This window comes from Pseudoliparis swirei, chromosome 15, assembly GCF_029220125.1.
Source record: "Pseudoliparis swirei isolate HS2019 ecotype Mariana Trench chromosome 15, NWPU_hadal_v1, whole genome shotgun sequence".
NCBI classification, from domain to species: Eukaryota; Metazoa; Chordata; class Actinopteri; order Perciformes; family Liparidae; genus Pseudoliparis; species Pseudoliparis swirei.
In genome coordinates, this window is record NC_079402.1 from 21,675,337 (window position 1) to 21,702,616 (window position 27,280).

Below are 27,280 nucleotides of genomic sequence, written 5' to 3' on the forward strand. Positions count from 1 at the left end.
AACTCGGACTTGGACTTTGGGACTTGGTGACGCAGCTGAGAGGACTGATAACCTCCTGCAGGTTATTCAAGTTCTGTTTTGTGATAGCGCCCCCTACTGGCTCAACTACACTTTAAACAGGCATTAATTTTAAAATATCGTTTTTAATTTCACTGAATTCTTTTGTAATCAGTTATTTTTCTTCAGTCTCATTACCTCTCCATTTGTGCATTGCATTGTGGGAGAATAGCGTCCGTCACTTAAGAAGCTGACCCGCTGTCTGCTTGGAATACAACTTTATTGATCCTCAGGCCGAAGACACACAAGCATTATTCTGAAAGGTTTCTTCATCGTTTTAGTATCTGCCGCTCAGACGTCTCTGGACGGCGTGGAGGAGAGACCTTTATTGTGAAAGGCCCACGGACACTCAGCGTTCTCCTTCCAGCTCGCATCCTGCGTGTCGTACACTTCCTGTCGATCAACGATCAATAACATTATGATCAATAACACGATCAATAACATTCTGATCAATAACACGATCAATAACATTCTGATCAATAACATGATCAATAACCTTCTTCCAGATGGGCACTCTGGCCTTCAGCTGCTCCACCACGTGTCCTATGGCCTGCTGGGCGTCATGACGATGAGGAGACGAGATCGCCACGACGACGCTGGCCTCGCCCACCTTCACCCACCTGAGGACAGAGTCAGCCCGATCAATAATCACCAGTTAAACCAAGTCATTGAAACAACCATTGATGTATTGATCCCTGTATTGAAAAATTTATTGATCGACATATTGATAAACGTATTGATCGCTGTATTGATTGACATATTGATATGTATTGACGTACATAAATCAATACATATCAAATGATTGCCGTATTGATCGACTTGATAAATGTATTGATAGATGTGTTGATCGACATATTGATGCATGTGCGTGTCTCTGTGTGTGCGTGTGTGTGCCTCACCCCAGCCGGTGATGAAGGCAGACGTGCGTGACGGTTGGCCAACGCTCTCTGATGTCATCACAGATCTTCCTGAACTCTGATTGGGCCATGAGCTCGTACGCCTCGTACTCTAGACCAATCACCTTCCTGCCGCCCACCTCGTCCTCACGGGTTGTACCTGCACACACACACACACACACACACTTCAAATCATTCTAATTTGATAAAATATATTAAACAATATTTAATAATAAATAAATCTGAACCTATGAAAACTGAAATGGCTCCACAGGAAGTGCTGCCCACGGCGTCGACCACTTCCTGTACAGAGAGCCAATCACGGCTCAGCTTGAAGATGTCGCTCCGCCCCCCCGACTCGGCCATCTGAGACACACGAGTCAACGAACTGATGACATCACACACGTATTGATCTGTGATTGGTTGTGATCGGCTCACTGTGTTTATCCTCCGCTGAGCGGCGGCACCACGGCAACCTCGTCCCCGTCTCCCAGGGTTACCACCTGGTCGCCGATGGCAACGTACTGCTGACGCACCGCCAGCACCACCTGATGCTGCAGGAGAGAGAGTCTACACACACACACACACACACATTAACACACACACACCGATCACTGTTATTGATCTTCGCTGTGACCTCATCAGTACCTCGGGTGTCGCTGTAGCAACAGCTCCCACAGGTCTTGGCTGCTGATTGGTGTCGGCACGGAAACCAGCTCCTCCTCCTTCACTCCAGTCAGCTCCACGCTCTTAGCGAAGTACAACACACACACCTGAAGAACAACACACACACACACACCTGAAGAACACACACACCTGAAGAACACACACACACACACCTGAAGAAGGGACTCGGGACCCTGGGCTCTGGACTCTAGAAAGGGGACTCGGGACTCTTGAAAGGAGACTCGGGGCTCTAGAAATGAGACTCGGGGCTCTAGAAAGGAGACTCGGGGCTCTAGAAAGGAGACTCGGGGCTCTTGAAAGGAGACTCGGGGCTCTTGAAAGGGGACTCGGGGCTCTAGAAAGGGGACTCGGGGCTCTAGAAAGGGGACTCGGGGCTCTAGAAAGGGGACTCGGGGCTCTAGAAAGGAGACTCGGGGCTCTTGAAAGGAGACTCGGGGCTCTTGAAAGGAGACTCGGGGCTCTAGAAAGGGGACTCGGGGCTCTAGAAAGGAGACTCGGGGCTCTTGAAAGGAGACTCGGGGCTCTTGAAAGGAGACTCGGCACTCTTGAAAGGAGACTCGGCGCTCTAGAAAGGGGACTCGGGGCTCTTGAAAGGGGACTCGGGGCTCTAGAAAGGGGACTCGGGGTTCTTGAAAGGAGACTCGGGGCTCTAGAAAGGAGACTCGGGGTTCTAGAAAGGAGACTCGGGGCTCTAGAAAGGAGACTCGGGGCTCTTGAAAGGAGACTCGGCGCTCTAGAAAGGGGACTCGGGGTTCTTGAAAGGAGACTCGGGGCTCTAGAAAGGGGACTCTGGGTTCTTGAAAGGAGACTCGGGGCTCTAGAAAGGGGACTCGGGGCTCTAGAAAGGGGACTCGGGGCTCTAGAAAGGAGACTCAGGGCTCTAGAAAGGAGACTCGGGGCTCTTGAAAGGAGACTCGGGGCTCTAGAAAGGAGACTCGGGGCTCTAGAAAGGAGACTCGGGGCTCTTGAAAGGAGACTCTGGGCTCTAGAAAGGAGACTCGGGGTTCTTGAAAGGAGACTCGGGGCTCTAGAAAGGAGACTCGGGGTTCTTGAAAGGAGACTCGGGGCTCTAGAAAGGAGACTCGGGGCTCTAGAAAGGAGACTCGGGGCTCTTGAAAGGAGACACGGGGCTCTTGAAAGGAGACTCGGGGTTCTTGAAAGGAGACTCGGGGCTCTAGAAAGGAGACTCGGGGCTCTAGAAAGGAGACTCGGGGCTCTTGAAAGGAGACTCGGGGCTCTAGAAAGGAGACTCGGGGCTCTTGAAAGGAGACTCGGGACCACAACGGAGTCAAACATGACGTGTAACCGGAGCTCACGTTAACATGGCCGCTCAATACGCACGCGGACACTTCTAACACGTTCAGAGAAGCCGAAGCTCACGTGAAGCTCACCCGCGCGCTCATGAAGAAGACCGGAGGTTCTGAACATCTGAAGAAGAAACTTTCCCTGAACCGTCTGTTCACCGCTGAACCTCACTTCCGGCTCCACTTCTTCTTCTCTGACGTTTTACGGTAGTTGACGGTTACGACGTTCCAACTAGCGCCATCTTGTTTATTCTCTCTGTATTCATTCTCTTTAACGTATTATGTTGCCCGTGTTGTAATGTTCCCGCGTCATACGACGAATAAACAAATGACGTCAGTCCGTTGGGCTAACTTCAGTTATTTAAATGTTCAGGAATAGATTCAGATGAAACTTTAAACAAAACAATAAAACGTAGTGACATCGGGTGCGTTATGTGACCGCTCTGATGGACTCTGACCCGGAAGTTATTTATGGAGGCTGTAAATATGTAATCAGCTAACAGGTGACGTCAGAGTTCGGCCCTTTTTGGAAATGTGCAGTGTTTACTCTTGTTTATTAAGGAAGCATGTTTCTATGCATAGGTATTTTATCCCTGCCTATTTCATAGTACGTTTTGAAAAACTGTTCCTGGCACTTATTGTAATAAAAAACAAAAACAGGACAACAGACATCTGGAAAAAACAAAGGAAAATTAAACAATAATTTATTTTATAATAAAAACATGAATTTGTCCCAAAATAAAGAAGAACATCTCAAGGTTTTCACCAATTCACGTAAGTAAAAATTAATTTTTCATTTTCAGATAAACAATAAACCTCTTTATAAAAATAGAGAATTTCTAAATAGAAAAATACCCAGAAGATTTCCCAAAAATGTCCCTTTCACAGTAAATACAGAATATTATATTAATTAAAAATAATATTCCTTACATTTCATTTAGCTGACGCTTTTCTCAAAAGCGTTATTTCACACGCCGAGAATATTAACATGAACATTAATATTAACATGAACATGTGCACTTTGAACCATTATGTCTGGAAATTACACAACATAAACAAACGCACTGAAGGAACGCGTTTTAAAACACCCCCCACCACAGACACACACATTTCAGTGATTCTCAGATATATTGCGTTTCTCTTTCTGACCGTTAACCTTCAGATTGACCTTTGACCTTCAACTGGCCATTAACCTTCAGATTGACCTTTGACCTACAACTGGACGGTAACCTTAGGATTGACCTTTGACCTTCTATACCTGTGGAAGAATATTTCCGTGTTCACAGTGGATGTAAATATTGTCAAGTTTACAAAATATAAAACTCCTTAATTTGTTCTTTTCCTTTCTGTTTTGTAGAATTATAATAATACATTGTATTTTGTGTATTTGATTGCTTTTCTCTTTGAAATATAAAAACTTTGTTGATAGAAAGTTTGACAGATCTTCAGTTTCTTGTTTGAAGGTTCAGCTGTTTACGTTAAATTAAATGTCTAATAATCTTTAACGTTCTGGTTATGTTGAATATTTAAAGGTGTGTTTGTTTTCACGAAACTCGTAGTTTATGATCGATGATGAAAGTCCTCGTTCAGTCGAGCTCGACACGGAAAGCGCTGATTTCCATTGGTCGCAGCCGTGTTTGCTGTTGCCGGCCGGGCGGATTCCGGCTCATCGTGTTCTCGCAGCAGCGTGAGACTCGAGCGGCGAAGCGAGCGGAAACGGAGCGGAAAGAAAATATCTGCCAAGTTCACCTGCAACAACAAACAACACATTCATGTGTTCAAGACAAGAAAACAAAAACAACAAATTCACATCAACAGATAATAAACAACAATACAAGTTATATTCCAAGTTACTTTGAGGTTTATGTTATCTTTTAAACATTTTATGAAAAATAATTTTAAATGAATAGAAAACAGATTAATAATGTGTGTGTGTGTGTCCACCTCCTCGTGCACGCTCCACTGGCACTGCAGTCCCACATCGGGGGCGGAGCTACAGTCAAAGCCCTTCCTGTGGAGGAGGAGAGCCACTTCCTGTGACGGACCTTCTACTTCCTGTTTTCCACAAACACAAACGTAAACAACCAGTGAAAACAAACAATGTAAACAAAACACTCAGGTGTCTCATGTGTCTCAGGTGTTCCAGATGTTTGATGTGTTCCAGGTGTTACCTGCGAGTCCTCCAGCGTCCTCAGGTTCAGCAGATGAACGTCGCACGGCAGCGAGGAGCGGAGCGGCAGGAAGGGGCGGAGTTTGGGCAGCTGTCCGTCACTGGAGGCGGACATGGTGATTGGTGGGTGGTAGAGGGAGAGCGAGGTCAGGTGGGCGAGCAGTGACAGGTGTTCCTAAAAGAAACTAGAACGGGCACTCGGTAGAGCGCATATCTTCGCATATCACAAGATTGGGCATTGAATTATGAACATTTTGGCATTAGTTGCATGCCAATTGGACAAAAATTTATCGTGCTATGGTAAAAAAAGATTTGGACCTTTCCATGACCTTGACCTTGACCCGATTGATCCCAAAATCTAATCAAATGGTCCCCGGATAATAACCAATCATCCCACCAAATTCCATGTGATTCAAGAAGATTTGACCTGTTCATGACCTTTGACCTTGACCTTTGACCCGATCGATCCCAAAATCTAATCAACTGGTCCCCGGATAATAAACAATCATCCCACCAAATTTCATGCGATTCGGTTCAATACTTTTTGAGTTTTGCGAATAACACGCATACAAATAAATAAATAAATACACGGCGATCAAAACATAACCTTCCGCATTTTCAATGCGAAGGTAATAAACTAAAAAATAATAAATAGAAATAAAAGTACAAAAAAGTATAAATACATGTATATGTATTTATACATATATAGAGAGAGAGATTCATATGTATTTATACATATATACAGTACATGTTTTAAATATATACACATATATAGCTCCAGAAACATTGAGACTTACAAAACCACATCAGGCCCGATGCTGTGTCCCGCCCCTTTACCTTAGCCCCACCCCCTCACCTGAGCCCCGCCCCTCCTGTCTTCAAGCAGCAGCTGGTAGAGACTGGCTGTCAGCTTGTTGTCGGTGACGCCCTGACCGAGGCCGCGGTTATCGTCCTGCTGCAGCCGCCGGTCCAGAATCACCTCCAGCTCACCTGCACAGGGTCAGAGGTCACGGGTCAGAGGCCTCACAGGTCAGAGTTCACGGGTCAGAGGTCTCACAGGTCAGAGTTCACGGGTCAGAGGCCTCACAGGTCAATAATGTGAAAGAAGTAACAACACTTGAATTTGTGTGTGTATTAAATGTATTGGCTTATATATTTATGTTTGTATTTAGTAATTTATTTCCTCATTTATATATTTCATAGCCATATTTATTTAATTATTCTTTTTCTAGCTTTGGGTTCCCAACAGGGATCAATGAAGATGTTTGTGATCATAATTATATATAATATTATATATATATATTAGTGCTGTGAAAAATAACGCGTTAACTCAGTTAATTAAATTACAGGTTTAACTAGTTTTTTTTAAAAACGCATTTAACGCATGCGCAGAATGAGCTTCAATCCGTCTGTTGTTGGTCGTCTCTCCAGCAGCGTGTCATTCTGTCTCTAGTGTCGCGTTAACACGACTCAGAGCTCCGTCTCGCGCGCCGCAGAGCTCCGATGCTGCCGTGTGCGTGCACATCGGGACGAAAAAAAGTCACTTGTGATGGGAAGTTAACGCTCAATGACTAGGCGTGACAGGAAGCTAACGCTAAATGATTGGGCATGATAGGAAGCTAACGCTAAATGACTAGGCGTGATAGGAAGCTAACGCTAAATGATTGGGCGTAATGGGAAGCTAATGCTAAATGTCTGGGCGTGATAGGAAGCTAACGCTAAATGAATGGGCGTGACAGGAAGCTAACGCTAAATGATTGGGCGTGATAGGAAGCTAACGCTAAATGACTAGGCGTGATAGGAAGCTAACGCTAAATGAATGGGCGTAATGGGAAGCTAATGCTAAATGTCTGGGCGTGATAGGAAGCTAATGCTAAATGAATGGGCGTAATGGGAAGCTAATGCTAAATGACTGGGCGTGATAAGAAGCTAACGATAAATGAATGGTCGTGATAGGAAGCTAACGCTAAATGAATGGGCGTAATGGGAAGCTCACACTAAGCCGGTGGTACCTGAAACCGTTACCGTGGCGATGCCGTCCTTCGACTGAGAGCATGGAGGGACAGACAAACACAAGCTAACGCGAAAGAGCTCCAAGTGCTACACTACACATGCTAACACTGGAAACAAAAGCTCAATTCAGAAACATTTGAAAACAAGAAACTGGGCGGGAACAAATTATATTAATTCAGTAAACAATATTAATGTACGCTAACACCTGCTACCTAACAAGCTAGTTAACAAGCTAGTTAACATGCTAGTGAACATGCCAACACCTGCTACCTAACATGCTAGTTATGATCCAAAGCTAACACTTTGGTTGAATGAACAAAATTAACTTTGAATCTTTATTGATCAGTTTATGCTACTTGCTTAGATGCTAAAAAGCTAATAGGTTTTCACCTCACCTGTCATGCTAACAGGCTAGGTTGCCAACAGGAAGTAGTCACCTGTTGCCGTAGTCGACCACCACGGGGTCGCGGGCGGTGCCGGTGCCGGTGACGGCGTCGTGGTGCTGGAACAGCGCCAAGTTCCGTCGGCTCGCCGTCAGACGACGGAAATGTTCGTGTGCCGCAAAATCTGAAACCAGACGACCGCGCCGCCGCATTTCAGCTAACGTCAAACTGAAGAGGATTTCTGTGGCTCTGCCGGAGAGAAGAACGTTGATTAATGACCTGGGTCCCAGGTGAGAGGGTACCTGGGTCCCAGGTGAGAGGGTACCTGGGTCCCAGGTGAGAGGGTACCCGGGTCCCAGGTGAGAGGGTACCCGGGTCCCAGGTGAGAGGTGACGTCCCAGGTGAGAGGTTCACCCAAAGCAGCGGAGTCAGACTGGCAGCAGGCGCACGTAGCAGCAAGCTGCTGTTGAGTGTTTCTATGTCTACACATTTCGCTGCTTCACTCCTCTGGGCTGAGCCCAGCGCCGCCGCTCCCATAACGCGCATCGCTCTGCCGTGATACGCGCCGACACATCCGCACACACAGGTGAGCTCACTCTCACTAGAAAAACTCACTAGCACCCCCCCCCCCCCCCGTCGACAACGCTCGCACTGGCTAAGCCCCGGATGTATCCAAATCCTAGAGACGCGCCTGCTCCAGCGTCCTGTCCAGGCGCTTGTAGAAGGGCCTGGAGGTGAAGTAGCCGCTCCAGTAATGGTCGTCCCGGTCGGCGTAGGTGAAGAAGTCTCCGCGCAGCGTCGGCAGTGTCGTTTCCGCCGCGCTCAGACGCCGATGGAGCGCTGAGAAGTAATCTGAGAGCGTCCCGAAACGAGCCTGAAACCACAGAAGAATAAACATTTAAAGAGACGGCGGGCGTTTGTTCGTCTCTCCTCCCGAGCCCCGCCCCCTCCCAGGTGTCTCACCTTGACGTGGAGCTCCGGGTGCCGGTCGTAGTAGTCGAAGAGCGCCTGGTAGTTCCCGAACTGAGCGTCCCACTCGCTCGACTCCACGAAGCGGAAGTCGTCGCCGAGCGGAACGAAAAGCACCGGCGAGCGGAAGAGACGCGACTTCTGTCGGTACTGATCCAGCAGGAGCAGAGCGCTGATGACGTCACCGCGACATCATCAGTGTTATTAGAATGATGTCATTGGAATCAATCATATGACGATACCTGCCCCCTGCTTACCGCTCCCTGACGTTCTGCTCTGTGATTGGCTGAGGCTGTATCTTCCATGGGCAGGGCAGGAGACCCCCCCCCGCAGCCGGTGGAAATCAAACTGACAACAAACCGCCGGGTTCGGACCGCACGTGTGCGGCACGTCGTAGCTGTAGAACGGCATCATGTGACACGTGATGTCACTGCGGGGGGAGGAGTCTAACAAAGTGGGCGGAGTTAGAGAAACAGTTTTACATCATCTCATAGTCAATAACATCAATAATAATAAATCATTAATAAACACATTTTACCCCCAAATATTTTCTAGTTATGAATTATTAATATTTATTATATTTTATTTATTCGAATTACATTTTTATTTTCAATTATAAATACTTTTGTTTTAATATTGTTTTTTATTATTTCATCTCATTCACCTGTTTTATTCTATTTTATTACCATGCAAGTTCTTTATTGAACTATTACTAATATTATTATAATTATTATTATGTAATTAGTTAAACCATCTGTTTATTTATTTGATATCTTAATTATAAATGTAGATCTAGATATATATATAACACACCCCAGCTCTGTCGCCACAGAAACTTGAGTGTCTGTTGCCGGGCGAAGTGCTTCTTGACGGCGTAGTGAACTCGTTGGATGACCATGTTGCTAAGCCCCGCCCCCTTCAGCAGGTAGGCCATGGAAGGGGAGTGGCCGAACGGATCCACCGCCCAACCGCTGCTGGGCGTCACACCTGGACAGAGACAGCATTTATAGTGACGCGGCGTGGGGGCGAAAGGGCAGGAAGCGGCGTGGAGGCGACAGGACAGGAAGCGGCGTGGAGGCGAACCCAGGTGGCGCTGGATCCACTGGTGCCCCTCGATCAGCTGGTCCAACAGGGCGAAGTAGTGGGCGTTAGCCTCGTCCGCCATCACCCAGCCGCCCGTCACCAGCTCCAGCTGCCCCGCCCTCACCAGGCTGACCAATCACAGAGCGGCAGAGAAAAACACAATCAATAAAAACACGATTATTAAATATACAGAAAATATGTGATAAATACATTAATAATATTATAATATCCATACTAATAATAACTAGTAGTTATACTATTACTATAAGTAACTTATAGTAATAATCCATTACTAATAAAACTAATACTAATTATAATAATAATTATTATATTAATACACGTGCTAATGACACTACTTATAATATTAATATGAATACTACTAATAATAATACCAATAATAATATATACTTTAAATAATAAGAACAGTATTAATATTATAAAAAGAAACAAAAACATATTATATTATATATATATAAATAAAAAGAGAATAATAAATATAAGATATTATTATACTATCTAAATGTTATTCCTTTAGTCTCTCACCGTTTCACCTTCTCTCTCTTCTGCTCGTAGATGTCGTTCCACCATTTGGAGAAATAAATGATTTCCTCCTGGAGAACATGTCAGCTGTCAATCATCTCAAGAACAGCTGTTTGATCAAAGATCTTCTCCACAACAGATGAGCTGCTCGGATATATTTACAAACTGAAGGGACGAAACCACACGTAGGAACCAATGAGGCTCAGACAGGAAGTGAGACGGTGTTGAGGGACGGACCAACATGTTCAAGTAATTGAGGTCAAATAAAAACAAGATGAGAATGAAGATGAGGATGAAGATGAAGATGGAGGTGAAGATGGGTACCTGCTGTCTTCAGTCAGTTTGATCAGCAAGTTGTTGAGGGTGTGCTTCGTCTGGTCCTGATAGTAGTTCTCAAAGGTCTTCAACCAGCCTGACACACACACACACACAGTTATGAAGCAGCAAAGGGGGCCCCGCCCCCCCGAAAATGTAAAGGCCCCGCCCCTCTATCTGTAAAGGCTCCGCCCCCTCTGTAGCAAAGCACTTTAGTTTATTCTAAATGTTTTCATTTCAGAACAATTAAAGCAAACAGGAAACCGAATCACGTCCTGTTTGATGCTATTAGCGCCCCCTTGTGGCCTCTGGTGGTTTCTCACCGGGGTCGTTGTGCGAGTGAGGGACCAGGATCAGCTCCAGCGGCTGCTCGTCCCACTCGTTGCCGTGGTTACTGATCTCAAATCCTTGTTTCCAGACGCTGCCGTTGTTGGGGTTGTCGAAGGGCAGCAGGTCATAGACGTCCAGCAGCTGGGACACAAACACACTTTAACACGTTAACACTTTAATACTTTAACACTTTAAATAACTTCAGAACCAGAAGACTTTCTGTAAAAACAGCTGTTAGCATATATGCTAAACTAACCTGCGCTCCATCGGCTCCGTCCTTCATCTGTTCGGCCAATCGGCAGCCAGGCGGCGCGTCGGCTCAGCTGTGGGCGGAGCCTGAGCTAACATTGACCACACCCCCTTTTTCCATTGACGCTCGGTGGGAAGACAGCGAGTCCTGCAGCGTAGCGACCAGCCGGTTGTTGTCGCCAAGGAGACGCTCCAGCTTCTCGATCTGCTGCTGGAGGCGGGACAAGTCCTGCCGACAGGTGGCGGTCATCCGTTATCCACCAATCACCTGGAGCTCGTCATGTTTACAGTAACACGTTAATGACTCACGTCGTCCAGCGGTCCAGCAGGAAGCTCCGCCCCCTGCATCAGCTCCAGCATGCGGTACAGTGACGTCATGGCCACGCAGAAGGCCCCGCCCACCACCAGCAGCAGCAGCAGCCGCTTCCTCTTCATCCTGAGGAAGCAGTCAAACCCACATTTAACACGCGCTCACAGGTGCAGGTTTCCTTGTCCGTTACTCACAGGACGGAAACATTTACTGATGATACTTTATTTAGTATTTACTGATCATACTTTAACTTATTTATTTGAATGCAGGATTTTTACTTGAAGGTGTATTCAAAGTGTGTTAGTACTTCGCCTGCTCTAAAGGAGCTGCGGTCTCCCGTATACTTAGTGGTCTCATCCGGTTTAAAACGTAAACAGATCAAACTAAAAACTTATAATTTACATAATTGTATATGTCGTGTCAAAGGCACTTTGAAAATATAACTTGTAATGTTACATACATACGTAATAACACTGGTGTTTAATAAAAGTAGTAAATACAAAATATTTTGTATATTTACTCCTGCTCTTAGAACTTCAAACCGCTTCTGACAGTCAAACATCTGTGATGATACAATTAATACAACTTTATACTATTTAAACTCACCTTTCTCACGACACTTCCGTGTTGGGCCGGTCTCGCGCTGCCTCGCGTCTCGTGCGCTTCTTCTCCCGCGTGCTCGCGCAGCCTCCAGACTTCAGTTTCCAGCGAAAAACGTAAAAGAAAACTCTTATTTTTAATAAGTTAAATAAAAGTCAGTCGGTTTCTCTACAGCGCGAGCTCAGGCTGCTTCTGCGCCTGCGCCCAGCTGTTTGTTTTGCTTCCGGTCTGCCTCAGCTGACTCAGCGCTACGGACTTCCGGTTGGGACGTGACAAGTCCTCAGGTCCATGACTATAGTAGAAGTACTAATACTACATTTGTACTGCAGGTCACAGTATGTTGTTAAAAATAAGAAGTAAAAGAATCAGCTAAATGTACTTCATAAAGATAATAATATAATAATAATAATAAAACTACACTAATTTAACATCAGTGAAAAGTAACAGCTAGTTTCTGATATGACTTTATTATTTAATAGATAAACTGATTATATAGACGAATTAAAATGAATAAAACAGACGCAGAGAAGATAAATCAACAACTCTTTAATTAAACTGTGTGTGTGTGTGTGTGTGTGTGTATCACAGCAGGGCACTCTTGGTATACGACAGCAGACACAGCGATTGGTCAAATGAAGCACGTAGCCCCGCCCACCCCGCCTCCAGCCGGGAGGAGAGGCAGAGCAACGCCGCCATGGCAACAGGGTCCTCTGATAAGGAGCGGAGATGCAGCTGAAAAATAAATGTTACATTTTTAAAAATGAGCCCAATAAAATGAAGATGTCAACAAACATGTGTTTAAATGCTGCGCTATGATTGGCTGACCTTCAGGAACAGCGCCAGGTAGGCTTGAGCCAGGTCAAAGTCCCGCCCACTGGACAACATGCTGTCAATCATCTGAATGAAGGCGAGCAGCAGGCTGTTGGCTCCGCCCCCTTCTGACGACAGGCAGGTGAGCTCGACAGACAGCGCCGCCGGCCCACAATCCTTCAGGAGACGCACCGGGCCGCTGACTGCACGGGAGTTATGTGAAGAAGTCAAAACGTTTTACTCTTATTTAATAATTATGAATTCAAACAAATGACAAGAATAATATCATTTTTTTAATAATCGACAAACATGATAAAAAATAAACACGATGAAATAGTTTTTTTTAAACCAAAATAAAAACATTTTAAATCCTCAAAGTTATAAAAGTTAACTGGAAAAAAGAAATAAAAATATTTAATGTGTAAACATTACAAAAAAAGATATCAATATTCTAATTGATTTTTTCTGTGTAAAGTTTACAAATTAAATATTTTGCATTTTAGCTCAATATAAAAAAATATCTTTTAAAGCTAATTTTAAGTTAACACAAAAAAAACAAGATGACATCACTCTTTATATAAACTGTTTAACAAAGTAAGAACATAGCTAAAATAAAACAAAAGTATTTTGAACATTGAGATGTAAACTAAAGGTTTATTGAATGAAACTCACAGGATCCAGAATGGAGAGCTGACTCCAGATCAGAGCTGAACTCTGACCTCCGAGACATCAGACCCCAACTCAGCAGCTTCGACTGCGAAGACAACCAGTGTTGTTGTTATTGTTACAACCAGTGTTGTTGTTATTGTGACAATGAGTGTTGTTGTTGTTGTTTAGAGTCAGAAAGAATAAACACAGGAGGATCTACAGCCGTACCTGCGTGTCCTGCTCGGTTGCCGTGGGCAACGTGAACCGAGGCGTGAGACCAGGAAGTGTTGGGAGGAAGAACGGAGCAGCAGCCGGAGCAGGGGGCGGAGCTAAAGGTTTATTCCTCCTCTACACACACACACACACACAGGTTATTATCATGTCTTTATATAGATAACCAGATTTCATAGACGGCTACGACTCACCTTGATGTTGTCCAGGTGCAGCAGACTTTTCCACCGAGATTCCGGCAGCAGCGACAGAGTCACAAGCTCCGCCCCCAACTGCTCAGCCGACTCGTACGCATCGTCAACGCCCTCTGATGTCACTTCCTGTTCCGACTCGTCCACAGTGACCCCTGGCAGCGTGACCTCGGACGGTTGGTAGTCGGCCGGGAGGGGGCGGAGCCCAACTGGCCCACACAGACTCTTATTGGTCCTGTGGAGGAGAGCTGCGCTGTGATTGGCTGCTTCAGAAGATCGTGATGATGTCATTGTTACCAACATGAACCCAGCTGACCAGAGGTAAACGCCCAGACTGTCGACGTGAGCCGTCGCCAGGAAGTCGCCCGTCGGCGACAGGGACACGCCCACCGGCGCCATGGCAACCAGGAAGCAGTCGACGGGACTGAAGAATAGGAAGAAATGTAATTAACTTAACAATTAATGTTATGTTCATGTCATTATGTGAAGTCCGTTCACGAGAGGTGAAGTGGACTCTTCCATTCTCACAATCCAGAGGGGAGATCCCAGGTACGAATGGTGCAGTCCATCGCCACGGTGATGAGCCAGCGGCCATCGGGGCTGAACGTCTGAAAAACAACAACAAACGGTATCATGAGCAGCTAGCTGTTAGCATGCTAGCTCTTATCAAACATCACTCACCATGTCGTTGATGTTGCCGTGGTGACCGGCAAACTTCCTGACGATCCGTCTGGTTTCCATGTCGACCACCAGCAGCGTGAAGTCATCCAGCGCTAATGCTAACATTCCGCTAACAAAAAGAGAAAACACCGTTAGCTAAATCTATGTGTAGCATCATCCTCACTATTAGCTCCCAATATCTATCACGCATCCAACTATCAGTGTAGCATCATGCTAACAGTTAGCTACCTGTCCAGCATCATGCTAACGGTTAGCTACCCGTCTCTGTGTAGCATCATGCTAATGCTTAGCTACCTGTCTCTGTGTAGGATCATGCTAGCTGGCGCAGCATGTAGCTTCAGCTGCGCTTCCTGTTTCCTGCTCTTGAAGCGCCAGAACTTGAGCAGCCAATCAGAGCCTGCGGTGAGTGTCAGCTGGTTCAGGGTGTCCGTGGCAACGCCTCGCACCGCTCCGCCGTGAGCTGGAGCAGAAGGGGAGGAGTTAGTGACAGGTGACGCAGCATTGACCAATCACAAAAGAGAACAGGTGAACGCACCTTTTCCATCGCTGCCGTAGCAACCACGGTGCTGGCCGGACTGCAGGTTGTAGACGTCGACGCGGCCGCAGGACGAGCCAATCACAGCGAAGTTACCACAGGAAGTGACGTCAACGGCCTGGGCAGAGACAGGAAGTCACGTGACCACTGAGAGGACGTTGGGGGAGGAGCTTCAGAGGAACAAGGGCGTGAAACGGTCCGTTACCGTGGCGATGGCAGTCCCGTGAGCAGCCGGCGGCGTCAGGTGGTGAACTCCCATGGTGCACCGCTGGAAACTCCACGTTGTGGTCGCTAGGCGACCGCGATGACACGCCACGATGCCGTCCCAGTCCGACTGACGAGCAGCAGCTGAGAGACACGTTAAAACGTGTGCGTATAATGTATATATGTGTGTGTGTGTATATATATATATATACACATGTGTGTGTGTGTATATATATATACATGTGTGTGTGTATATATATATGTGTGTGTGTGTGTGTGTATGTAAGTGTACCAGAGGAGAACGCTGTGATAGCAGGGAGACGCAGTTCCTCGTAGGTCATCCCCTTCTTCTTCTTCTGCTCCTTCTTCTTGTTGATGGAGCCTACACACACACACACACACACACACAGAGACACACACACCCCTTTAGAGCCGCTCTGGAGCGTCTGTCCCTCTGTCTGTGTCCAGGTCTCTCACCGTGTCCTAAGCTCTTGTTAAACCGCTCGTGGACAGTGGAGAACGACTGCAGTGTCCCGTCCTGACCTGCAGGGGGCGGAAAACACAAATAATATATTAATATAAGACACTTCGAATTTATATAGCGCCTGCTAGACACTCTTCCAATATATATATATATATATATATATATATATATACACACACACACATACATATTCCTATTATATATTTTATTAAATATATAAATAATAATTAAAACAATTATTTAATGATAAAATAAATACATTAAAATTAGTGCTGTGAAAAATAACGCGTTATGATTAAATTACAGGATTAATTAGTAAAAATTTTTACCGCATTTAGCGCATGCGCAGAATGAGCTTCCAATACGTCAGATTGTAAAGCACTCCGAGACAAATTTGTAATTTGTGAAATTGGGCTATACAAATAAACTGAATTGAATTGAATTGTTGGTCGTCTCTACAGCAGCGTGTCATTTTGTCTCTACGTGTCGCGTTAACACGACTCCGATCTCCGTATCGCGCGCCGCAGAGCTCGGATGCCGGCGTGTGCGCACATTGGGATGAAAGAAAGACACTTGCACCCCCCCCCCCCCCCCCGTGAACAACTCTTCTCGGCTCGCATCGCTCAGCCGCGATGCGCGCACACTGGTGAGCAAGTTATGTGCATCCCTGTGTATGAATGTATATATCCGTCTTTTGTCATAAATCTTTATGTTCTCACAAAAATATACCGAGAATATCGGTAATATGTGATTAATCATGATTAATCCACAGAAACCTGTGATTAATTTGATTACAATTTTTAATCGTTTCACAGCCCTAATTAAAATATAAACATATATATATATATATATATTTACCAGCAGTGAGGATGTTTCTTCCGTCGTTGCCGTGGTGATGGATGGTGGTGGGCGGGGCACTGTGGCCCTGACGACTCCGTAGCAACCGGGGTGCCCCCCCCTCCTGGTCAAATATCCACACCTGCAGACAGATGTTTATTATATATATATATATTTAATATTTGTATTAGAGGAAGAAATTTGATTCAAAGACAATCTATAAAACTAATATAAAAAATCTGAAATAAATCCTGACATTATATATAATATATATATATTATATTTGATTATAACCTTGATAGCATTGTAACATTATAATATATATATAAACATATATGATAATTACCTTGATGGCGTTGTCGGCTCCGTTCGTGATCAGCAGCGGCTCGCCGTGCAGGAAGGTTGCCGCGGCGATGGCGGTCCTGTGGGCGTGTCTATGCTGCGTGACCAGCTGACGGCACTCCAGGTCCCAGAATGCAATGTGGCCCTGAGGGCTGCCGGACGCCAACACGGGAGGACCGTCTGACAGGCAGGGAGTTGTTGTTGTCAATATATAAGATTAATCAATCACAAGATTACTAACATATTGAAACAAATATTAATAATAAAAAATCATAATACTACTAGTAATAAGAATAATTACACTTCTATTATTACTGCTAATATAAATAATAATAATATAAATAACACAACGACAAAAAATTAAAAAGTTATACTTATTATAATTTTTAAACGACTATAAATGCTAATTCTGCTAATACAATAACTAATAGTTATATTAAAGATACTAATAATAATAATAACATAATACTGCTAACAATACTAAAGATAATACTAATAACAACAATAAGGTCTGGACCTGTTCTGAAAGCGAGCGAGCTGATTGGTCCCCAGTCCTGTGTGAAGCTCATGAGTGTCTCGTCCAATCGGATGTTGTGAATGATGATGCGTCCCGTCGCCGTGCCGACGCCAATCACGTCCACTGCGGGACTCTTTCACGATTCAACAGATATTGTTGAAATAATTAATAAAAGCACGGAACAAAAGTATTCATGTTAGCAACTATTTAAAATGTTATATTGTTTAAATGGATTAATAATACTGGAACTGAAATAATAAAAATACAGATTTGAAAACACAAGTAAAACAATTAAACGACACACTTCTGTTCAGTCTGTAATTAGTCTTTTTTGTCTGTTTAATAATAATAAAAAGTCTAAAAAGTTGTGGATACCTGCTGCAGCACGGTGACTCCGGCCGACCAGCCGGCGAAGGTGAACAGCAGCTTACTGACGGACACAGAGGCAGGTTAGTGTGTTAGACGTGTGGAATAAGAGAGTTTACTGAGATGAAAGAAGGGGGCGGGGCCAACCCTGATCTGATGGTAGGGGAAACACTGCTTCAGGTCCTTCACAATAAAAGCTGAGTGACCTGAAGCTAACAGGCTAACAGGCTCACCTGGTCTTGATGTTCCAGAGCTGCAATGCACCCTGGGAACTCCCCAGCAGCACCTTGTTCAGGTAGGTGCTGGGGTGCATCATGGCCGACACGTCGAAGGAAGCGGGGTCAAACTGCAGCCTCAGGTAGACGTCTGAGGGAGAGCAAAGCATGATGGGTCACGAGAGGGCAAAGAGGAAAGAACCTGGAGAGGATATGTGAAGCCCCGCCCCCTTTACCCCCTTCTTGAACATCCCACACGATGACATCACCGCCGCTGTCGGCCGAGATCAGCTGGTCGCCCAACGGGAGCAGCAGGCGCACTTCCTGTTTGTGTCCATGGTAACGCATCACCACCTGTCCAGAGAGAAGGGCTCAACATACAACATACATGTAGGGCTTAACATACAACATACATGTAGGGCTCAACATACAACATACATGTAGGGCTTAACATACAACACACGTGTAGGGCTCAACACACGTGTAGGGCTCAACATACATGTAGGGCTCAACATACAACATAAATGAAGGGCTCAACATACATGTAGGGCTTAACATACAACATACATGTAGGGCTCAACATACAACATACATGTAGGGCTCAACATACAACACACGTGAAGGGCTCAACATACATGTAGGGCTCAACATACAACACACGTGAAGGGCTCAACATACATGTAGGGCTCAACATACAACACACGTGTAGGGCTCAACATACAACATACATGTAGGGCTCAACATACATGTAGGGCTTAACATACAACATACATGTAGGGCTCAACATACAACACACGTGTAGGGCTCAACATACAACATACATGTAGGGCTCAACATACAACATACACGAAGGGCTCAACATACAACATACATGTAGGGCTCAACATACAACATACATGTAGGGCTTAACATACAACATACATGTAGGGCTCAACATACAACATACGTGTAGGGCTCAACATACAACACACGTGTAGGGCTCAACATACATGTAGGGCTCAACATACAAGGGCTCAACATACAACATACATGTAGGGCTCAACATACAACATACATGTAGGGCTCAACATACAACACACGTGTAGGGCTCAACATACAACATACATGTATGGCTCAACATACAACATACATGTAGGGCTCAACATACAACACACGTGTAGGGCTCAACATACAACATACATGTAGGGCTCAACATACATGTAGGGCTCAACATACAACATACATGTAGGGCTTAACATACAACACACATGTAGGGCTCAACATACATGTAGATAGATAGATAGATAGATATATACTTTATTAATCCCCAAGGGGAAATTTGTCGAGTCAGTAGCAGCAACACACAAGAATAAAAAAACAAAACACAAAATATAAGAAGGGTTAGGGTGATCTGGCAAGAGGTGAACTGTTGTAGAGCCTCATAGCCGTCGGCAGGAATGTTCTCCTGTATCTCTCCTTGTGGCAGCGTGAGGAGACGTCTGGAGAAAGTACTCCTCTGTCCCTGTAGGAGGTGGTGGAGAGGGTGGTCCGGGTTGTCCAATATGGACACCAGTTTCTTCAACGACCTCCTCTCCACCACCTGTTCCAGGTGCTCCAGCTGGCAGCCGATGATGGAGCCAGCCTTCCTAACCAGTCTGTTAGACGGCTGGTGTCACCGGCTCGATGCTGCTCCCCCAGCAGACAATGGCAAAGTGCAGCACACTGGCCACAACCGACTGGTAGAATAACTCCAGCATCTTGCTGCACACGTTGAAGGATCGAAGCTTTCTCAGGAAAAAGAGTCGACTCATCCCCTTCTTGTACACATCGTTGATGTTGGCCTTCCAGTTCAGTCGGCTGTCGATGGAGACGCCCAGGTACTTGTACTCCTCCACCATGTCCACGTCAACTCCCAGGACACTCAGAGGTGTAGGAGCTGTCGCCTTCCTCCTGAAGTCCACCACCATCTCTCTGGTCTTGGCCACGTTCAGCCGCAGGTGGTTCTCATCGGCCCACTTTACAAAGTCACTCACCACTGCCCTGTACTCCTCCTCCCGTCCATCCCTAATACACCCGACCACTGCAGAGTCATCAGAGTACTTCTGCAGATGGCATGACTCCGTGTTGTACTGGAAGTCACTGGTGTACAGGGTGAAGAGGAAGGAGACAGAACAGTTCCTGTGGGGCTCCAACATCACTGACCACCGTTCCAGACAGCACCGCCCCATTCTGACAAACTGTGGTCTGCCTGTGAGGTAGTCAGTGATCCAGGAGATGGTGGGCGCATCCACGGCCACCGCAGCTTCTCACTCAGCAGCAGTGGCTGGATGGTGTTAAATGCACTGGAGAAGTCAAAGAAAGTGACTCTCACAGAGACACCGGTTCGCTCCAGGTGCGTCTGAGCTCGTTGCACCAGGTAGATGATGGCATCGTCCACTCCCACATGCGGCTGGTAAGCAAATTGCAGAGGGTCCAACGATGATTTCACCTGCGGCGGAGGTGGGCCAAGACCAGCCTCTCCAGCACCTTCATCACATGGGAGGTGAGGCGACGGTCGGTAGTCGTTGAGGCCAGATGGTGCCGACTTCTTTGGGACAGGGACCAGGCACGGCGTCTTCCACAGCACGGGGACTTCCCCCAGCCTCAGGCTGGGGTTGCCGCGGCCCGGCAGCCCACCAGGCAGCTGGGTGGCGCGGGTCTTTAGGACCCTGGGGCTGATGCCATCAGGACCTTCAGCTCTTTGCTGGTGTAGTTTCTCCAGCTGTCTTCTCACCTGGTCAGTCGTCACAGAGAGGGGAGGTGGAGGGCCCATTGTTATTGAGGGCTCGGTGGATGTGCAGCTCAGCACGGGGGACAGAGGCACACGAGGTGTTTGGGAGGTGTGATGTGTGGAGGAGGCGGGGGAGGGCTGTGAACTGAACCTATTGAAAAAACAGTTCAGCTCGTTGGCCCTCTCCAGGGAGCCCCCTGGCTGTCTCCCTCCCACCTTGAAGCCAGTTATCTGCTTCATGCCAGACCACACCTCCCTTGTGTTGTTCAGCTGGAGTTTGGCCTCCAGCTTCCTCCTGTAGGAGTCCTTGCCCTCCCTGAGCTTCACCTTTAGGTTGCGCTGGGCTTTCCTCAGCTCATAGAATAGAATAGAATAGAATATACACTTTTATTAATCCCCAAGGGGAAATTAGTTCTCATTTATCCTTAGTTATTTATTATTAGCAGTGGGCTGCGGTGAAGCCCGGGAAGCAACTGGGGTTCAGTGCCTTGCTCAAGGACACTTGACTTGCAACTAATGGGAGGCGGGATCGAACCCACAACCCCTGCGGTTGCAGGGTGCCCCTCTTACCCACAGACCTGAAAGCAGCTTTCTTCATGTTAAGCGCCTTCAGGTCCCTGGTGATCCAGGGCTTGTTGTTGGGAAGCAGCGCACAGTCCGTGATGGGATGGTGGTGTGTTCACAGAACTTGATGTATTCCGTGATGCAGTCGGTCATCCTGTTGATGTCCTCCCGTGCGGTCCACACAGCACATCCCAGTCCGTTGACTCGAAGCAGTCCTGTAGGCGTCGTTAGCCTCCAGAGACCACCTCCTCACAGTCCTGGTGGTCACGGCAGCCTCTTCACCAGAGGAACATACCTGGGTGTCAGCGGACCAGGTCATGATCAGACCTGCCGAGGGGAAGGGCAGTGGCGCTGTATCGTCCTTAGTATTAGCATACAGCAAGTCCAGAGTTTTATTGTTCCTTGTTGGGCAGTCTATGTATTGATGGAAGGTTGGCAGAGCTTTTTCCAATGTGGTGTGGTTAAAGTCACCAGTGATAGCCATGAATGCTCCAGGCTGATGATTCAGCAGAGCAGACACAGTGGAGTGGATGGTGTCCACAGCTTCCTCAGCGTCAGCTGATGGCGGCACGTACACGACAACCACAATGGCGGACGTGAACTCTCTCGGCAAATAGTACAGGCGCATCCCCACGGCCAGCAGTTCAATGTTCGGGCTACAGAAGCGCTCCTTCACGGACACATGGTCCGGATGGCACCACCGTTCATTCACATAAACAGCGATCCCGCCCCCCCTCTTCTTACCGCTCTGTGTAGCGTCTCTGTCAGCCCGAACAGTCCTGAAGCCGGGCAAAGAGGCGCTGTGATCCGGATAGTCCGCGTGCAGCCACGTCTCAGTGAAGCACAAGAGACTGCTCTCACGGAAGATCCTCTCGGTCATTACCAGCGCCCGAGCTCATCCGTCTTATTCGCCAAAGACCTCACGTTCCCGTTATGATCGGCGGTACCGAGGGTTTGTATCTCCTCGTTTAGCCCTCCCCTTGACACCCGATCTGCAACCGCGAGCCCTCCTCCGTAGCTCCAGCGGGATCACAGGTCTGTCTCCAGGCAGAAGCTTCGGCCTGCACAGCGCGATCAGCTGAGTAGCGAGTGACGACGGTCCCCGTCATTGTTTTGCTGTGGCTCTCCGATACTCACGACAAAGTGAACAAAAGCCACAGTAGAATTATCGAAAAAAGTAGTTATGGTCCAGTGTCCGACCGTAACTAAGACAAACGTGAAAGAAAAGAAAAAGAAAAAGAGAGGAAAAGTGCAAAAAAAGACAATAAAATAAAAGCAAAACGCCACTACTGAAACAAGCAGCCGTTGGCACAGCGCTTCCTCAGGGCTCAACATACATGTAGGGCTCAACATACAACATACATGTAGAGCTCAACATACAACACACGTGTAGGGCTCAACATACATGTAGGGCTCAACATACAACATACGTGTAGGGCTCAACATACAACATACATGTAGGGCTCAACATACAACATACATGTAGGGCTCAATATACAACATACATGTAGGGCTCAACATACAACACACGTGTAGGGCTCAACATACATGTAGGGCTCAACATACAACACACGTGTAGGGCTCAACATACAACACACGTGTAGGGCTCAACACATGTGTAGGGCTCAACATACATGTAGGGCTCAACATACAACATACATGTAGGGCTCAACATACAAGTTGGGCTCAACATACAACACGCGTGTTCTGACCTCCTTGTTGCGGGCGAAGGCGATGACCAGCCGTCCGGCGGCGGCGAACACCAACATCCTGTCTGCCGCCAGGCAGGTGATGTCATCGGACAGGCTGTTGCCTAGGAAACCACCACGTTGCATCACAACAGAGCAGCCAATCAGAGAGCAGAACTCCCAGCAGCATCATGTATAGTACGTACTTAAGTTTCGACATACCACGACTTAGTACGATCGACATAGTAATAATAATAATACTAATAGGACTAACAATAATAATATCTGAACCTGCTCTGAAAGCGAGCACACTGATTGGTCCCCAGTTGCTCATCAGCGTCTCGTCCAATCGGATGTTGACGATATTATACCTTTAATACCTGGTTTTACTGACTACACTGATGACTTACATATAGATACACACACACTATAGGGGTATACAGTTTAAATATATATAAACATGTACTCACTGACGGACACGATGCCCAACCGGTTCACCTGAAAGTAATCAATACATCCATCAATACGTCCATCAATGCATCCATCAATCAATCCATCAATCCATCAATACATTGAAGGCCCCCCCTCACGTTGTAGGTGTGGAAACATTGGCCGACTGACGTCACCACGTAGAACTCGCGGTGCTTCTTGTGGTAGCGCAGCGCGTGCGCCACGTGGTTGGAGTAGAGACCCAGAACCCGGAAACCGGAGAACAAAGAGCTGCCGCCCGGCATCGCGGTACCGGAGAGTTCACCGAATGAACCGGGAGAGCGAGAGAGCGACCACCGGGAACACCGAGCTGCACCGGGAGAGAAAACACATGGAGGTGCGCCGGGGAACTGGATCCGACCGCAAACAACGACAGCTTACACGAAGGTTCCGCTCTGAGGACGAAGGTTCCGCTTGAAGCAGGAAACACATTAAAACTGGGATGTGACTTTGGGCTTTATAAAATAAACAGTTAAAACCTAAACACAGTGACCTGCTTCCTAGTACTTTAATAACATTTCATACTTCAGTATTATAACAATATATTTGTATTAATTAACTTATTCTTGTGGATTAAAGTGAAAACGCAGCTTCGTGTCATTTTGTTTTATTTCACATGAAAACAAGTTTACAGCAGAAGAGAAAACATTTTCTTATTTTTCTGCGGCACAACATTTACAACAAAAAACAACATTTGAACAAGTGCAGACTCGACTTAGCTGAATATTAAAGTTACAAATACTTTCATAACTTTCATTTTAATTCACATCAGACGGTTGAAAAAGTTGCATCGATTTTCCAAACCTTTATTTTGAAAACTCAACAACTTCCATCTTTATTCTTTACTCATTTCATTTGAATATTTATGAATAATTAAATTATTGAATATAATTTAATCTAAACCTACATTTCTTTTAATATATTTTTAATTTTTACAACTTTATACAAATAAAAAGTGGCTGCAAGTTTTTAAATTGTTTCACTAAATTTTCATGAGTATAGACTTCAGCTCTGGTCACGAGTTCTTGACACTGTTTCCATGGCAACACACCACCACGACGCTTGTTTTAAGGCAGGAAGTGACATCAGGACGTAACACAAACGTTGTCTCCCCCCACTTCCAGTCTTTGTGCTAAGCTAGGCTAACACTTTCCCCCACTTCCAGTCTTTATGCTAAGCTACGTGGTGAAGTGTGTGGTGTCGTGTTGTCATGACGTCATAACATTTCGTCATAACAACGCGTTTTAATCTCGTCGTCACGGTGAACATCGAGTGAAGCTGCGTCTCCATGGTAACCTCTACGCGGCGCGGCCCTCCAGCAGCAGCAGCCTCAGCAGCGTGCGAGCGGCGGCGAGCAGCGCCCCGTGCAACGCGTACTGCGCCGCCAGCGCCCCGAAGCCGCGGTAGAAGCCGGCGGCGCCCTCCTTGCGGCGGATGGCGTGCAGGCAGTCGGAGAAGCCGTCGTACTGCGTGTTGACGGGCAGAACCAGCGGGCTGCCCGCGTTGCCCGACGCCACCGCGCCGTCCGTGGCGTCGATGATGGTGCGCGTGCCCTGCAGCTCGAGGCGGTGCAGCGCCGTCTCCAGAGGGAACAGCAGCACGTCGGCCACCAGAGACCCCGCCCACGCCGCCGCCAGCTCGGGGAAGTAGGCGTCCAGCGGGTTGGCCGGGTCGGCGCGCTGCTTCCTGCCGCGCCGGTAAAGCCACAGCGCCGCCTGCTGGACGGAGGCCGCCACGGCGTAGCGCAGGATGGCGTGCAGCGCGGCCGGAAGCAGCAGCGAGCTGAGAGGAAGCAGCCGGTGGCTGTGAGGAGCGCCGACGCCCAGCAGCCGAGTCAAGCCCTCGCGCACGCAGTCCAGCAGCCCGGAGGACGAGTCGTCACGCACGATCTCGCTCTGCGGGAACATTAGAGAAATATAACTCAACACACAGAAAATTAACTTAATACACAGACATGGGATCAATAATCAATAAAAAAATTAAAAAATCACCTGCACGGTCTCAATGAGGCTGGCACAGTAGAACGGAAGAACCACCACGGCAGTTAACCTGTTACCACAGAAGAAGAAAAAGGTTCAGTAAATGAATCAGTAGAAGAAGAACTATGTGGAATAAATGAATCAGTAGAAGAAGAACTGACCCTTTTAGCAGTAAATGTCCAGTCAGCTGTTTCCAGCTCCACCTGTGAGGAAGTTCCCTATGAACAGAAAACAATCAATAATACAATAATAATAATACAGTAATACTACTCTCGTACTACAGGCTGTGGCTGGTTACCGTGGTAACGGTGTGAACTCGCTCATGATGCCTTCGGCTCCGAGTGAGATGCCGTGAACGATGAAGGTGCTGCCCAACCCCTTCCACAGCGCCTTCAGGCCCTAAACAACAACAACAACAACATTAGCCCATCCCCTTCCACAGCGCCTTCAGGCCCTAAACAACAACACAGTGCTCACCTGCGCCTTGGTGATGGAGGACATGACGGCCACCGCGCTGAAGGGGCTCAGGTGGAAGCAGCGGGCGTGGTAGTTCACCTGAGGGCAGCAGCCAATCACAGAGCAGGAAGACACTCAGACAGTTATTCATGTAAAGACTAAATAATTCTAAAAATTAAATATGCATCAGAGTTATTAATCAGTTATTGATCAGGTGATACCTGACACTGTCTGCGGAAGACGATGCAGGGATGAGCAAGAACGTTCTCTGTGAAGAGACTGAGAGAGAGAGAGAGAGAGAGAGGGTGGGGAGAGCGAGAGAGAGGGAGAGAGAGAGAGAGAGGGGGGGGGAGAGAGAGAGAGGGGGAGAGAGAGGGGGGGGGAGAGACTTAAATTAGATACATTATTTTGGGCTGATGTGATGATGATTGACAGCTTCATACTTTAATATAATTAATAATTAATAAATATGTATTTCCTACCTGACGAGTCCGATTCCAAATCCAGCAAATCGGTTGAGCTGCTCTGAAAGAACCAAGAAAACAGATCGTTCAGGTTTTAATGCTGAAGAGGCCTGAACAATAGGAGACGATATAGATACAATAATATATATATACACATATATATATACACACACACGCATCTTCCTGGCTAGCCCTTCACCTCATGCTACCTAGCATGCTACCTGGCATGCTAACACCCTCCGTGTCCCCACAGCGACTCACCAGCAGGAGGAACGCCGGGCCCCGGAGCCTCCCATCCGGCTGCGGGAGCTCCGTGCTCCCCCGGCGGCTCGTCGCGCTGAGGTGTCCGCTCCCCGTGGTGCAGGTTGCGGCTGCCCGGGATGTCCGGCGGCGCGGTGACCCAGTGGTCCGCGGGGCCTCCGGCGCTCCTGACCGGGTAGCTCGCTCCGTACAGCGGGTCGTCGCGGCCGCGGAAGCCGAGTCCGTCGAAGCTGTCCGGCCGCCTGGAGGCCATCGGAGGGTCGGTGAGAGGACCGTGAGTAAGATCCGGTTAACGGATATCAGAGCTCATCAAGCTCCCGGTAACAACCGGAGGAATTATTGAAAGGAGGAATATTCGTCCGATTGATTTGACCCGCAGCACAACAACATCCACCTGTCACCCGGAAGTCCCTCTGCTCTACTTCCGGTAGCCTGGCGATGCGACAGCTCGTTACTACCTTTTACTGGTCAGCAGAAGAAGAACAGCTCCTACCGGAAGTCCTTTGTGTAAATAATATAAGATCTTTTACTAATTAAGTATTTAAACAAAATTGTGAAACTACTGTTACGAGAGAACTGAAAGTAGAAAGTCAAAAAGTAAATTTGATAAATTAACAAGTTTTGTGTCTATCATTAAAATATCGTTTAAGTAGAATATAGAAT

General features: G+C 46.9%; 4 protein-coding genes across 9 annotated transcripts; all 4 read right to left on the reverse strand.

The window, feature by feature from the left end:
• Positions 1-258: 258 nt before the first annotated feature.
• Positions 259-3,385, reverse strand: LOC130205491 (molybdopterin synthase sulfur carrier subunit-like). 6 transcript variants are annotated; one of them, XM_056432909.1, is made up of 5 exons: positions 1,392-1,483; positions 1,202-1,341; positions 957-1,113; positions 554-677; positions 259-450 (listed from the first exon to the last, which is right to left on the reverse strand). In XM_056432909.1, exons 2-5 carry the CDS (start codon positions 1,317-1,319, stop codon positions 349-351), a joined length of 501 nt encoding a protein of 166 aa, XP_056288884.1. In that variant the 5' UTR covers positions 1,320-1,341; positions 1,392-1,483; the 3' UTR covers positions 259-348. The 6 variants fall into 6 exon arrangements, with proteins under 6 accessions (XP_056288884.1, XP_056288883.1, XP_056288888.1 ...); XM_056432908.1 differs by having other exon boundaries at positions 1,202-1,319; positions 1,392-1,477; XM_056432913.1 differs by lacking the exons at positions 259-450; positions 554-677; positions 1,202-1,341 and adding exons at positions 1,602-1,726; positions 3,021-3,385 and having other exon boundaries at positions 1,024-1,113; positions 1,392-1,523.
• Positions 3,386-3,631: 246 nt separating this feature from the next.
• Positions 3,632-12,276, reverse strand: man2a1 (mannosidase, alpha, class 2A, member 1). Its single transcript, XM_056433219.1, is given in 19 exon segments — positions 3,632-4,593; positions 4,595-4,693; positions 4,889-4,999; positions 5,116-5,289; positions 5,971-6,104; positions 7,127-7,191; positions 7,565-7,789; positions 8,206-8,384; positions 8,474-8,651; positions 8,737-8,807; positions 8,810-8,925; positions 9,293-9,466; positions 9,563-9,690; positions 10,106-10,189; positions 10,427-10,514; positions 10,741-10,888; positions 11,004-11,225; positions 11,306-11,432; positions 11,913-12,276. Coding segments are annotated over 18 exon segments (2,385 nt in total). The 5' UTR covers position 11,432; positions 11,913-12,276; the 3' UTR covers positions 3,632-4,530.
• Positions 12,277-12,436: 160 nt separating this feature from the next.
• Positions 12,437-23,794, reverse strand: wdr36 (WD repeat domain 36). Its single transcript, XM_056432347.1, has 22 exons — positions 23,559-23,794; positions 23,439-23,466; positions 22,993-23,093; positions 18,204-18,321; positions 17,986-18,118; positions 17,762-17,816; positions 17,387-17,519; positions 16,874-17,049; positions 16,549-16,669; positions 15,684-15,749; positions 15,499-15,588; positions 15,208-15,350; positions 15,003-15,120; positions 14,762-14,927; positions 14,468-14,576; positions 14,315-14,394; positions 14,103-14,210; positions 13,790-14,021; positions 13,593-13,712; positions 13,389-13,470; positions 12,732-12,919; positions 12,437-12,638 (listed from the first exon to the last, which is right to left on the reverse strand). The coding sequence occupies exons 1-22, from the start codon at positions 23,700-23,702 to the stop codon at positions 12,489-12,491; spliced, it is 2,661 nt and encodes an 886-aa protein (XP_056288322.1). The 5' UTR covers positions 23,703-23,794; the 3' UTR covers positions 12,437-12,488.
• Positions 23,795-24,048: 254 nt separating this feature from the next.
• slc25a46 (solute carrier family 25 member 46) lies at positions 24,049-27,025 on the reverse strand. The gene is made up of 8 exons (XM_056432530.1): positions 26,618-27,025; positions 26,375-26,417; positions 26,114-26,171; positions 25,914-25,991; positions 25,735-25,835; positions 25,598-25,654; positions 25,449-25,506; positions 24,049-25,352 (listed from the first exon to the last, which is right to left on the reverse strand). Exons 1-8 carry the CDS (start codon positions 26,868-26,870, stop codon positions 24,756-24,758), a joined length of 1,245 nt encoding a protein of 414 aa, XP_056288505.1. The 5' UTR covers positions 26,871-27,025; the 3' UTR covers positions 24,049-24,755.
• Between the last annotated feature and the right edge of the window lie 255 nt (positions 27,026-27,280).

What these genes read in the sequence shown, in the direction of transcription:
- slc25a46 (XM_056432530.1), bottom strand. Translation starts at nt 26,870, where the DNA reads ATGGCCTCCAGGCGGCCGGACAGCTTCGACGGACTCGGCTTCCGCGGC. An exon ending in TCTTCCGCAGACAGTGTCAG is followed by an intron (nt 25,992 to 26,113) that starts GTATCACCTGAT and finishes TGCTGCCCTCAG; the next exon opens with GTGAACTACCACGCCCGCTG. An exon ending in GCCTCATTGAGACCGTGCAG is followed by an intron (nt 25,353 to 25,448) that starts GTGATTTTTTAA and finishes ATGTTCCCGCAG; the next exon opens with AGCGAGATCGTGCGTGACGA.
- LOC130205491 (XM_056432909.1), bottom strand. Translation starts at nt 1,319, where the DNA reads ATGGCCGAGTCGGGGGGGCGGAGCGACATCTTCAAGCTGAGCCGTGAT. An exon ending in AGCCATTTCAGTTTTCATAG is followed by an intron (nt 1,114 to 1,201) that starts GTTCAGATTTAT and finishes GTGTGTGTGCAG; the next exon opens with GTACAACCCGTGAGGACGAG. An exon ending in GAGTGCCCATCTGGAAGAAG is followed by an intron (nt 451 to 553) that starts GTTATTGATCAT and finishes GTTGATCGACAG; the next exon opens with GAAGTGTACGACACGCAGGA.
- wdr36 (XM_056432347.1), bottom strand. Translation starts at nt 23,702, where the DNA reads ATGCCGGGCGGCAGCTCTTTGTTCTCCGGTTTCCGGGTTCTGGGTCTC. An exon ending in TATCACAGCGTTCTCCTCTG is followed by an intron (nt 15,351 to 15,498) that starts GTACACTTACAT and finishes CGTGTCTCTCAG; the next exon opens with CTGCTGCTCGTCAGTCGGAC. An exon ending in ATGATCCTACACAGAGACAG is followed by an intron (nt 14,577 to 14,761) that starts GTAGCTAAGCAT and finishes TCTTTTTGTTAG; the next exon opens with CGGAATGTTAGCATTAGCGC.